Here is a 13,864-nt window from a genome sequence, read left to right on the forward strand (position 1 = left end):
TGTGTGTGTGATATAGGTGGTGACCCAGTGTGTGATATAGGTGGTGATCCAGTGTGTGATATAGATTACCCCATGTGTGATATAGGTGGTGACCCCATGTGTGATATAGGTGGTGACCCCATGTGTGATAGAGGTGGTGACCCCATGTGTGATAGAGGTGGTGACCCAGTGTGTGATATAGGTGGTGACCCAGTGTGTGATATAGGTGGTGACCCAGTGTGTGATATAGATTACCCCATGTGTGATATAGGTGGTGACCCTGTGTGTGATAGAGGTGACCCCGTGTGTGATAGAGGTGACCCTGTATGTGATAGAGGTGATGCCATGTGTGATAGAGGTTACCCGTGTATGATATAAGCCTGTTCCAATAACCCAACAAGTCTGGTTCCCCTTTCTCTTCATGTCATTCTGCCCAAGTGATGATCGTCCAGCTCAGTTGATTCAGAAGTGAGCCAAGGTTAAATGCTTCTTAACGCATACATTTAAAATGTGTTTACACAATAACCTCATCAGAAGAAAACTGAGGTCATTAAGGACGGATGAATACCTTCTAAGAGGGGCAGTTGTGTTTGGGGCTTGAATTACCTGTCATTCTTTTCACCTGTCGTGTAGACATAACCTCAAAGGTAAAAAATAAAGGAACATGCTGAAATCACTATGTTTGCTGATTTTTCTGATGATATTTTCTATTAAGTTTTTTAAATTCAGATTCAAATGCTAGAATTCAAAGAATTATTTTACGCATGGCTGAAATAAGTGAGATAAAGAAAAATCTCAAGAAACATACAAAAGTTTCTCCAGATTGTACGTATACTGATCGTACAGGTGTGGATGACCAGGTAAGAGAAAATAAAGGGGGATACATTTTAGCACGTGCTTGCGTGTGTCTATAGTGTGCTACTCAATTTATAAGGTATACGACATACTTTATCTAAATTAATCTTGAATGAATAGATGGAAGAATAAAGGTGAAGGCTACAGAAATTGAGATAATTTGTATAAGTTTGTATAGCTATTAAAAGCAGCTCAGAAATTCCCACCAAAGTAAAACTCCAATATGTATAGCCTTTTTTACCTTATGAAATTGTCTTCATGTATTGAAACTAAAACCAAAGCAGTTATCTTTGAGTTGCTTCCAACTCATGACAGCCCGATGTGTGGCAGAGGAGAACTATGCTCCGTTGGATTTTCAATGGCTTGTTTTTTGAAAGTAGATTGCCAAGCTTTTCTGAGGTACCTCTGGGTGGACTGAAATCTCCCACCTTTTGGAAAGCAGCAGAGTGCATTAATCATTTGCACTACCCAGGGACTCCATATTAAAATTATTCATATCTTATTCTTTTATGTAGGCAGAAATACAAAAATTAAATGTAAAATCTCTTTTCTGAACTACAGTCTTAACAAATTACTCCAAGAACATTAAAATCAGCTATTGTCTTTCTTCTGAAAACTCTTCATTCTCTCTTCCGTACCTCATAGTACCTCACCACCCACAAAGTGCCTAGGTCTTCAAATCAGAAACTATGGAGTCATTCTTGTCTATCCTCTTCCTCACCCTGCATCTCATTCAACAACTTAGCTCCAGAACAGTGAGGCACACCCTCAACAAAGGGTTCTCATAAATGTTTGTAGGCTGATCTAATTTAGTCTTCATGTAGTCTAAGACCTATGATTATTACTTGTACATACTTTTATCTTTACTTAAGTTATGGGCAAAAAGGAGGCAGAAAGAGAGAGAAAGAGGGAGAAAAAGAGGAGAAAGAGAAATAGAGAAGAGGCAGAAAGACAGCAACTGACAGAGAAGGAAACCAGTGACATAAACAGACAGAAGGAAATTGCGGGGGAGGGTGGGAAACAGAGTGACAGACAGACAGAAAGATACAAATGCAGAAAGACAGACAGGAAGACAAAGACAGAGAAAGGGGGGGCGGAAAACTTTGATCAGAAATGATTGGAGATAATAATGGAAAAAAACCTAGTAGATTAGGTTCAAGTCAAATGCTGAAATAGAGCAAAGTGAGTGTGTTGGGAAATCAGACTAATCAGGAGCATGGATGGTTTTTGGTATGTTGTAGGGAAAAAACATCACAAAGTTTAGTAAAGCAAAAAGAAAATTTTATTTGGTATATATTCAAAAAGGCAAAAGTGGGAAATGGACAACCATACTGCCAGAGCCATGTCTGCCCGAGTCCAAGGAAATATCACAGAACAGACAAAAGTGGGAAAACAGACAAGCATGCTGTCAAAGCCATGTCTGTCTGAGTCCAAAGAATATTACAGAATAGGCAAGAATGGGAAAATGGGCAAGCATGTTGCCACAGCCATGTCTGCCCAAATCCAAAGACCATTACAGAGTCATCAGTATATTACATTACATAACATTACAAATGTGTAAAACCGTTGAACGCTTCACCTTTTCACAGATTGGCTAGAAACTGTGATCCTACATTTTGAATTGTCTTTCTTAACAATCACTGGTACAGGTTTCAGTAACGACAGTTGGGAGGGTCTTCATTGGTCCAACTAATCTCTATTCACTAAAGGCTAATAGAAAAAGATAAGAGTGGAAAAGTCTTTTGTGTTCTGTTTGGTTGGCTTTATGTGAAAAGTTCCCTGAAAGATATTTTCAAAGATTATCCTAGCTATTGTCTTTATACCTCAGAGCCCAGTTGATGTGTCCTTGTGAGCTGTTGTGAGCCCAGCTCCAGCTGGGTAACATTCTCTACGCTCTAGGAGAGGGAATAAATGATTCCAATATTATTTTCTAAATCAGGTGTTAGCCTCAGGGCACTTTGATCCCTTGCCCACCTTCTCACCTCTTAGAATTCTAATTTTTTCCCTTCATTGTCTCCCGATTGCCCCCGCCTGTGCTGGAGACCTTTGTTTAGTCCTGTAGAGCTACCACCAGTGATTAAAAGCCCTGAGAGGGAGTCCAGGCTTCCACGACCCGGTGGATTTGGGGGAGAACATAGGGAGCACATAGCCGACAAGGAACATAGATGAAGAAAGGAGGAGCATGTCTGAGATTGGATTGCATTCTCTTCTATGAGATGTCAGGCCTGAGCGTCAGGTAGTTTGGTACTATTATATTTAAATACCATCTTATTGGTCAAATAGGCTTCAGATTCTGACCTAAAAAACAACTACTCTTCTAGAAGATTCTTTTCATTGATTTCTGAATGTTGCCCAATTAGGGTCCGTGCCCTGGAGCAGTCAAGCCAATGAAACCTACTCCAAGTCAGAAAGAATGAGAAAGTTTATTTAGGAGGTGGTCACCAACGGGGATCCGACAGCAAGGCAGGTTGTCTCTATGGAGTTCCAAAAGGCCTTTTTACTTTACAGCTTATATATGATTTTTACAAACATTAGAAGTATCTTTGTAGCCCACAAATGGTAGGCCAGACGAGTTATTCATTACAAGGTAATTATAAGAGACTCTTTATCATACTGAAGAGGTACTTGCTGGACATCTCCTTATCAGGCTAAAGAAATACATGTCAGACATCTGGGCTCTAAGCTTCCTGTAGGTGGGGTCATAAACCACAGGTGGCCAGACAACGCAAATCAAAGTCATTAACAAAGGTATGCAGAAAGGAGAAGGCAAAGAAAAAAAAAAAACAGGTTCATCATGATGTTAGTTATGTCAAGCTCTCAGTTACCCATTTTGAAAAGGAGAAAACATGCTGGGGAGTATTAGGGTCACGGAAACAACCCCTTAACACACTACACATTGCTAAATTGAAGAATAAATGCTTTAATTTGACACAAAAATGCTTTGTTTGGATATTTCAGACTTTAAGGAAGATCTTACACAGAATTAGAGGAACAAGACTATACTGCAAACTGTGCAATCTGTTACAGAGGGGCATTGGATATCATCATGGCTCAATGGAATATAAAGAAAAACAAGTTGTGGAGATGCTTTTCAGAATGGTGCATGTGAAGGTTGGTGAACTTTGAGGATAACTCTCCTAAACGTGCTACCTTCACCTCATCCTTTGGAATGAGTTGTTGCTGTTAGTTGCCGACAAGCTTGCTCCAACTTACGGCCACCTTAAGTATAACAGAACAAACCATTGCCTGGTCGTGCAAACTCTCCATGATCTTTGATATGTTTGAGCCCATTGTTGCAGCTTGTGTGTCAATCCATCTCATTGTGGGTTTCTCTCTTTGTCTCTGACCCTCTTCTTTACCAAACACGATGTCCTTTTCTAGTGATTGGTCTTCCGTGATGACATGTCCAAAGTAAGCAAAATGAAGTCTCACCATCCTTGCTTCTGTGGAGCATTGTTGTTGTATTTCTTCTAAGACTGATTTGTTTGTTCTTCTGGCAATCCACAGAATATGATTAGGGGACAATAAGCTACCTTGACAGCTTAGATAGAATCTACTCTATCCATCTCCCTTATAAACCTTCCATTTAGAGGGAAGCTTTGCTAACGTTTTAACATATTTTATTCCATTCTATTTTATACAATTTTATATAGTTAATGTCATAATGTATATATCATTATGGATTCTGTTTACTTTGCATAATTTTAAATAATCAATTACATTATTTGATAATTACATAAGCATTTTATGAACACATAATATAGACATTTACTTAAACATTCCACTAATGTTGAAAATTTTTTTTTGTTTATAAGTGTATATCAGGGAGTGCTGGTGGTGCAATGGCTAAAGCACTTGGCTGCTAACTGAAAGGTCAGCAGTTGGAACCCACCAACAACTCCACAGGAGAAAAGACCTAGCAGCCTGCTCCAGTAAAGATTATAGCATAGGAAACCCTATGGGGCCGTTCTACTTTGTCATGTACGGTCACTATGAGTAGGAAGTGACTCAACGACACAGAACAACAACACGCGTGTATCAGCTTCCTGATTATTGACTTGGGATTGATTGAGTCTGCCAAGTGAAATTAATGCCTCAGAGTGCAAAAATAATTTTAAGACTAGAAATATATCCCCAAACGTCCTTTCAGAATGACTTTATTTTACTTTACCTTACCAAATGTTGAGTATATGGTTTGTTGTTGTTGTTAGGTGCCACCGAGTTGGTTCTGACTCATAGCGACCCTATGTACAACAGAACGAAACACTGCCAGGTCCTGGGCCATCCTCACAATCCTTGTTACGCTTCAGCCCATTGTTGCAGCCACTGTGTCAGTCCGTCTTGTTGAGGGTCTTCCTCTCTTTTGCTGACCCTCTACCAAGCATGATATCGTTCTCCAGGGACTGATCCCTCCTGATAATATGTCCAAAGTATGTGAGACGTAGTCTCATCATCCTTGCTTCTAAGAAGCATTCTGGTTGTACTTCTTTCAAGACAAATTTGTTCGTTCTTTTGGCAGTCCATGGTATATTCAATATTCTTTGCCAACACCACAATTCAAAGGTGTCAATTCTTCTTCAGTCTTCCTTATTCAACCTCTAGCTTTCACATGCATATGAGTATATGGTTAAATATATCTCGTTAGATAAAGAAATATGGTTTCATTGTTTTTATTGAATTTTCTTTATTATCTGTGAAGTTGACCTTGCTTTTTCAGGTTTTTTTTCATTAATGAAAAGCTTACCCAGAGCCAGGCAATGTTTTAAATGTTTTACATCATTTAATTCTCACCATACCCGTTGCCTTTGAGTTGATTCTGACTCACAGTGACCCAATACAACAGAGTAGAACTACCCTCTAAGATTTCCTGGACTATAATCCCGAGGGGAGCAGATCAGCAGGTCTTTTCTCCCGCAGAGTGGCTGGTGGGTTCACATCACCAACTTTTCAGCTAGCTGCCAAGGGCTTAACCATTGTGCCACCAGGGCCCCTTAGTACAAATGTAAGATGTTTACTAATAGGAGAAAACATGCACAGAGTATATGGGAAATCTTTGTACCATGTTTTAATTTTTCTGTAAATCTAAAGCTATTCTAAAAAAATAAAGTTTTCCAAAAAGTGGACCATATGTATTCTAAAAGATGAATTCTCTTCATACTGACTGCCGTGTTTTGTCAAGTTTATTAAATGTTTTGTTCAAATCTAAATCATTAGTGATTTCTTTTTTTTTGCCTTCTATCAATTACTGAGAATGGAATTATTGAGAGTAGAGTGCTTAAACCTTCTACTCGTATTGTAGATTTGTCTGTTTCTCTTTGTAGCACTGCCATTTTTCTCTTTATTTTGATACATACAATATAGTGTAACTATAAAAAATTAAGTACAAAACACCTTAAAAGCAGGCTGAAGAAAACAGAGATTACTATAACAGATAGATTGACATCTGACTTCCCAACAGCAAACACGGAAGCTTGGAATAAATGAAATTTTACGTTTAAAAAACTTTACAGAAATAATTGCCAACCTTGATTTTTATAAACTGCACAGATATCCTTCAACAATGAGGGCTAAATAGAGATTTTTTGGTAAATAAAATTGTTTACCATCTCCTCTCATCACTAAAAGAAAATTCTAAACAATACACTTAAGGTGGAACAAAAATGATTTCAGGAGGACGGTCAAAAAATACTTGAAAAAATGATCTGAGAGTAGTAAATGTAGGTAAATTGAAACATTTATTGTTCATTTGAAAATTAAAATAACATACTAGAATGAAAAGAGACAAAATTAAAATACATTACAACAGCCTATTTTTCAGAAGGGGGTTTCTTGAAGTAAAGTCCATGGGCAGGATAAAATTATTGATCTATTCAGGATTTTAAAATATGAATTAGGTCATTTTGACAGTACCCTCTAAAGCAAAGAATAGAATTTGAATGTGCAATATCCAAATTACAGGGGAAAAAATGGTATGTGAAAAATCTAAATCATTTAAAAAGTAATCAAGAAAGGATTTCAAAATTTATAATGTTGTGAAAAATAGAAAGCACAATAACAAACTAGACAGTCACAAATCCAATGATGTTACATATATTGAATGCATACGAACTAAACGACTGTAATTAAGACAACCAATTCAAGCTTCCTTAGTAAAGTATTCATGGTTGTCTGTATGGGACACATTTAAGACCTAAGGATAGGGAAGTGATTGAAAGTAAAAAGAAATAAAATTCGAATTATAATCAAAAGACAGCTGCTGTAGCTATGCTTATATCAAACAAAATATATTTTAAAGTTAAAAAAAATTATTACAGAAACAGAGCCACACTCTACAGAGATATTATTGTTAGGTGCCATTGAGTCGGTTCCAACTCATAACGACCCTATGTACAATAGAACGAAACACTGTCTGGTCCTACGCCATCCTCAAGAAAGATACACCAATTGTAAGTTTTTATATAATAGTACTAGTTCAAACTATTTAAAATAAAAATGGCAGAAACTACAAAGAGAAACAGACAAATCTACATCAAGAGTGGCAGCTTTTAACATGCTTTCTACTCTCAGCAATTCTATTCTTAATAATTGAGAGAAGACAAAAAATTCACTAATAACATAGATATGAACAAAACAATTAAGAAGCTTGACAGAACACTGTAGGCAATATCTTCAGGAAACATTTTAAAGTATGGAACATTTTTAAAATTAAAATATATTTGGTCTGAAAGCAAAGCTTAACATATTTCATAGGGCTAAAATCTGAAATCATCAAAGAATGTACTTAAATTAGAATCCAACAAGATAAATATAGAAACTTCATATGTTTACATATTAAGTATTAATTAATGGGTTAAAAAAGAAATTACAATGGAAATAAGGAAACATATTGAGTTGATAACTGTCTTGGTTATCTAGTGCTGCTATAACACAAATACCACAAATGGATGACTTTAACAAACAGTAATTTATTCTCTCACAGTTTAGGAGGTTAGAAGTCCGAATTCAGGGTCCAGTTACAGGGGAAAGCTTTCTCCCTCTGTCAGCTCTGGGAGGCAGTCCTTGTCATCAATCTTCCCTGGTCAAGGATCTTCTCAGCGCAGGGACCCCAGGTCCAAAGGATGTGCTATTCTCCTGGCTCTTGTTTCTTGGTGGTATGAGGTCCCACTATCTCTCTGTTTGCTTCTCTCTTTTATATTTCAGAAGAGATTGGCTTAAGACACAGCCTAACCTTGTAGTTTCAGTCCTACCTCATTAACATAACGGCCATTAATCCCACCTCATTAACATCATAGAGATAGGATTTATAACACATAGGAAAATCACATCAGATGCCAAAATGGTGGACAATCACACAATACAGGGAATCATGGCCTAGCCAAACTGACACATATTTTGGGGGGACACAATTCAATCCATGACAATAACCCACTGCCGTCAAGTCAGTTCCAACTCATAGCATCCCTGTAAGACAGAGTAGAATTGCCCCACAGGGTTTCCAAGGTTGTAAAACTTTACAGAAGCAGACTGCCACGTCTTTCTCCCGCGGAGTGACTGATGGGTTCTAACTGCTGACCTTTCAGTTAGCCAAGTACTTAGCCACTGCACTGCCAGGCTCCTTCATTGAGTTGATAGATGAATAAAATATGTATATTCTACTGTGGGATACGATTAAGCTAGTACTTAGAGAAAAATGTATTGCCATTTATGTGTCTATTTTGAAAAGAAGTACTGAAAAAGAGGCAAGAAAAGACATGGGCAACCTCAGGTAGGTGAGGTGACATAAGGCCGAGATAAAGCAGTTTCCAGTTGATGGCTTCATTTTCTCTAGAAATGTTATCAATATAATAGTATCTTTGATCCAGTTAGGAAAAGTAAAAATCTTAGGAAATATTCTTGAATAGTCTTTTTCCCTTATCTTACACATCTAAATAATCAGAATTCATCAGCCACTGTTATCGACTCAAAATCCAATATATAATATAGTGTAGTATAATATAACATAATATAATAATTTTTTTTTATGAATGCATATGTGTATTCTGTGTTATATTTTTTTTTATTCCTCTGCCCCTAGGTGGTAACAGCTACCTCATCCCTTGCTGTGGGGATTAATATGCCATGTAAATCTGTTGTTTTTACAGAAGATTCTGTTTATTTGGATGCCTTGAACTTTCAACAGCTTTTAAACTATATACCTTGTATTAAATCAATATACACCGGGATCTGGAACATCCATTCAGTACACCAAGATAAACCATGCTTACTCTAAAACGTTTATGTGTTACGAAAGTATTTGGAGATGGGGTCTATATATGACAGTTTATGAATACAGTTAAATTTAAAGACTTTTCAAGTAATCATTGACTGGCTAAATAGGTTAGTTGTCTTGAGAATGGCTCCTATTTAGTATATATTATTAGATTTAAACAAAAATAATATTAACAGGAGGTAATCACATCTTTCGAGCACCCAGTTGGTGCCAAGTACTATTCTATTCATTTGTTCACTCATTCAGTGATTACAAATTGAGTGTCTACTATGTTCTAAGTTCAAGCTAGTTTCTGGAAATACACAAATAAATAAGACAGAAATTGTCCCTGCTTTAAAGGTCGTGATCTTTAAACAGGAGATGAGGCACCATTACTTAAAAAGCAACACATTAAAAGAAATGTATTTGTAAAACAGTTTTTTTTTGACTTTGCTAAAATTAATGTACCAAGAAACAAGTTACTAAAACTTCAGGATTTATTTTTGAAAGTGTACTGTGTCAGAGGCATAAGTCAATCAAAAATGTACCATTTACAGTATTCAGTTTTGAAATTATTTAGAAGTTATTGACTATCCCTTTTAGATGTCTGGTCGTGCAGGGAGACGTGGAGAAGATCCTATAGGAAATGTGTTCTTTTATGACATCCCGTTACCCAAGGCAGAAAGGCTCTTGAAGTCGAACGTGCCTGAACTGAAGGGTCAGTTTCCTCTGAGCATATCCCTGATTCTCAGACTTATGCTGTTAGTTGGCAAAGCAGATGACAAAGAGGATGCGAAAGCTAAGGTACACTGTTACATATGATTTAAATTACCTAAATAAATATAGTCATTTAGCTCCATTTTCTAATAAGTTGCATAAGTTCTATAAACTGAAGGGAATAAAAAAGCAATACAATAAATAAACTCATAGCAATGGTTGATTCTATTTCATTGTTCTTTTATCCAACACAAAAACATGCTTTCAACTTACATGTTTTCAAATATATAGAAAACTAAGTCCACAGTTTTCCTGTTATGATTACTCCCATCCCGAATTCTACAAATATTGAAAAAAAAATTTTTCTGTACATGTATCCGGTCTAAAACCTTTTAAAAATCAAATATCAAAAAAGTAATTAGAAGTTGAAAAATGTCCAAGAAACTGAAATGTTCCTGATTCTTGGTTCTACATTTTTAAACCATATGCGTACTTCTCACTTGTACTATATAAAGTTATAATTGTTTCTCTCTCCTCTTAAATTTACCTACCTTTTTCTGTTATACGCACAAACACACACATATACATAAAATTTAAAACATATTATGGACTATGTAATTATAATAATAAATATTATAATAATTGTTATAAATTACATAATAAAGCAGTATGGAATGCTTAATTTAAAATCTACAGATATACATTATATATAGTATATAAGTATTTATGACTATGTTCTATAATGGAAACGTTTTATTGTCTTTTTGGATATGGCAGCTGGAAGGCACACTACAACATTCGTTTAATATCTAACTTGATATTTTGATATATGTATATATAGGCATTATCAGTGCTACAACATTCATTGATGTCCTTCAAGCAACCAAGAATCAAGTGTGTGTTAAAATTTTACTTTATATATTCTTTGCAATTTTTGGCCGCAGAGGCAAGATTTAAACCTAATTTTACTAAATGACAGCAATTAGCTCTACTGTCCTACAATCTCCTCTGTTGATGACTTATTTGTTTGCTCTTTCTGAGCTTTAGGGACTCAGGTTAACATGTTAAAGTTGGTTTTGTGGGGATACCTGGATGAGGACTGTATTCCCAGGGGATATTCTGGACTTGTGTGCCATTTGCACTACTGTGAACCTGCAAATTTTGTTTTAGTAAAGCTTCCTGGGAAAACGTGTATTCCACAAGCTGTGCAAGCCAATGAGTATAAATGGTAAGCAAATATTCTTTTCCCAGAAATCTGTTGATTAAATTGCACACACACGTATGTTTACATATACCCACATATTCTCTAGAACGGCAGTCACTCTGGCAGGATGGCGTCCCGTTTTCTCACTGCTTTTACTCAATATATTTGGAACTTCTGGGAAATTTTTATATCATTATATATTTAAAAATATTAATGTATGCATGATGTATGTGCAGACCGGAATAATGTAGATATTATTCTTGATTAAAATCCTTCTGGCTTTTAAAAATTAAAACCCTTAGGTTCATTTCAGATGATGAACATTCTTCTGAAATCACAAGGTATTTTCATGTATAGCAATCTTAAAAATTGAAATAATACATGTAAAATCACCAATTTCATCCTTTGTAAATCTGGTCATTGATATGAAAAATAGTCTCACATATAGGTCAGAATCCTTATATGTATTATAGTTAGCTATGAAGATAACAGCTCAAAGTCAAATATGAATTAAAGGAATATATTGGCAACACGTTGGCAACATATGTTGCAATCTTGATTTCTTTTTTTAAATTGTAAATCATATTTTTCCATTTTCAGTAACTCTAACATATTGCCATCAGCTAAAGAGAGAAACCCAGCGCTGTGGTTCAAACTTAAACTCAAACAACTGGAACTGGATATATAATTAACATTCCATCACTATATATATTTTTGAAACTTAACTTTGTTAAAATAGTAAAGCAAATAGTTAAAAATCATATTATATACAACTACTAATAGATCAAATCATAAAGCCTTTGATCCATATGAATTGACATTTTTTTCACTAAAGAATCATGGAAATTTATTATCACTGAATTTTACTTATTGTAAAAATATTGTGTGTAATGCTGCATCAAGGAGCTCTAGTGGTGCAGTGGTTAAGTGCTTGGTTGCTACCCAAAAGGTTGGCAGTTCAAACCCACCAGCCACTCTATAAAGATGTAGCAGTCTGTGTCCGTAAAGATTTACAGCCCCAGGGGTCACAATAGAGGGTCCTGGACAGAGCTGGAGAAAAATGTAGAACAAAATTCTAACTCACACACACAAAAAAAGACCAGACTTAATGGTCTGACAGAGACTGGAGAAACCCCAAGAGTATGGCCCCCGGACACCCTTAAAGCTCAGTAATGAAGTCACTCCTGAGGTTTACCCTTCAGCCAAAGGTTAGACACGCCCATAAAATGGGCACACCAGAGTAGGGGCAAGGACAAGATGGCAGGAGGGAGCAGGAAAGCTGGTAATAGGAAACCCAAGGTTGAGAAGGGAGAGTCTTGACATGTCGTGGGGTTGGCAACCAATGTCAGAAAACAATATGTGTACTTACTGTTTAATGAAAAACTAATTTGCTTCATAAACCTTCCTCTAAAGTACAATTAAAAAAAAAAAAGATTTACAGCCTTGGAAACCCTATGGGACAGTTCTACTCTGTCCTATAGGGTCACTAGGACTTGGAACTGACTCAACGGCAACGGGTTTGGAGTTTTCGGAATGTAGCATCGTGACATTAAAGGAATAAAAAAACTGAAAACAATTTGTTCCTAAAACACAAATTCTGCAAGTTTCAGTCTTAACGCTCTGCGTTTCTCCAACAGTAAGAGGCAGCTGTTGCCTGTTTGCGAATTCTGTCAGGGATCATCATGATCTACTCGCTCATTCTCTGCCTAGTGATTAAGTGGTATTAGTATGGGCATGGTGCTCTGCTACTTACTGTGGCGGATTAAAGATCAGGAATCAGACATCAAGGAGACTGACGCCCTAAAATGCTATAAAGATTGGGCATTTAAAAACATGGGGAATAAATATTCCAGAGAGGAAGTATTGGGAACAAAGGTCTGGTGATGGAGACAGAAGGAGTGAGTTCGTTTTGGACTATCATGAAGCTAAAGAGACACAGAGTGGGTGTCAGCTCACAGCTGGGTTCCAATGGTAGATAAGGAGTTTGGAAAGTAGCAGAGGGCCTTTGCTCCTTGGGGGTTTTTGAACAGAGGTCGATAAATTGAGTGAAACTGAGAAGTATAAGGAAGGTTTGAAGCTGACGATGGGACCCAGAGAAATTCCAGAACTAGTGACTGTTTTTTTTTCCTCCCCCAGATTGCTGCAGCAAAGAGAGGATACAAAAATATAAACCATTTAGTGTCAGTAAGGAGTCATTCGGTTTGCATTATTATAAAGTAATATTGCGATGTATTAAAAATTCACCAAATGTCTGGAAAGTGACTTTTTTAATGTGTTTTGTCTTGAAATTTTAAGTTTAGCTATTAAGCACTGGCTCAGCATACTTATAAAATGATGAATTTTGTGCTCTAAAGTTTTGAAAATTAAAGTCTTTATTTTAAACAGGCCCAAAGAAATTTTCTGAAGATGTGATGGAAACCTTAGTGGTGGTGTTAGCACATCTCTTTGGAAGACATTATTTACCTCCATGTGTGGAAAAGCGTAAGAAAAAATTTTCTCCTTCAGTGGTAAGAGAAACAAAAATACTACAGTCTTGCAATTCTTGGTAAAATCTTCACATTATAACATGAAATGTAATAGCATTTTGCCTGTAACAACGGTTTGTCTGTGATTCACAAGAGCTTCTTCTTCCTGCGTTAGCCAATTCTTGGTCTATACAATGGCTTCTCAGATGAGGAAAAGACTGAGGTCTTGCTTTAAAAATGGACAGCCTTTTGTAATTGACTAATTTCACTCAGCGTGTTTGCCAGGTTCATCCATGTTGTAACATGTACCGGGACTGCATTTCTCTTTACGGCCGAGTGGTATTTCACTGTAATCTACAATTATCTCAACACAAAAAGTTTAATTCATTCAAAAAT

At 36.4% G+C, this 13,864-nt stretch overlaps 1 protein-coding gene across 1 annotated transcript in view; it reads left to right on the forward strand.

Moving 5' to 3' along the window:
• Positions 1–13,864, forward strand: part of LOC101360370 (probable ATP-dependent RNA helicase DDX60) — a 62,458-nt gene that overhangs the window by 40,886 nt on the left and 7,708 nt on the right. Inside the window, 8 exon segments of the mRNA XM_023742865.1 lie at positions 695–839; positions 3,793–3,945; positions 8,909–9,011; positions 9,684–9,886; positions 10,641–10,745; positions 10,870–10,971; positions 10,973–11,027; positions 13,389–13,510. Coding sequence (XP_023598633.1) covers positions 695–839; positions 3,793–3,945; positions 8,909–9,011; positions 9,684–9,886; positions 10,641–10,745; positions 10,870–10,971; positions 10,973–11,027; positions 13,389–13,510 — 988 coding nt within the window.

Source organism: Trichechus manatus, unplaced genomic scaffold, assembly GCF_000243295.1.
Source record: "Trichechus manatus latirostris isolate Lorelei unplaced genomic scaffold, TriManLat1.0 scaffold00220, whole genome shotgun sequence".
NCBI lineage: Eukaryota > Metazoa > Chordata > Mammalia > Sirenia > Trichechidae > Trichechus > Trichechus manatus.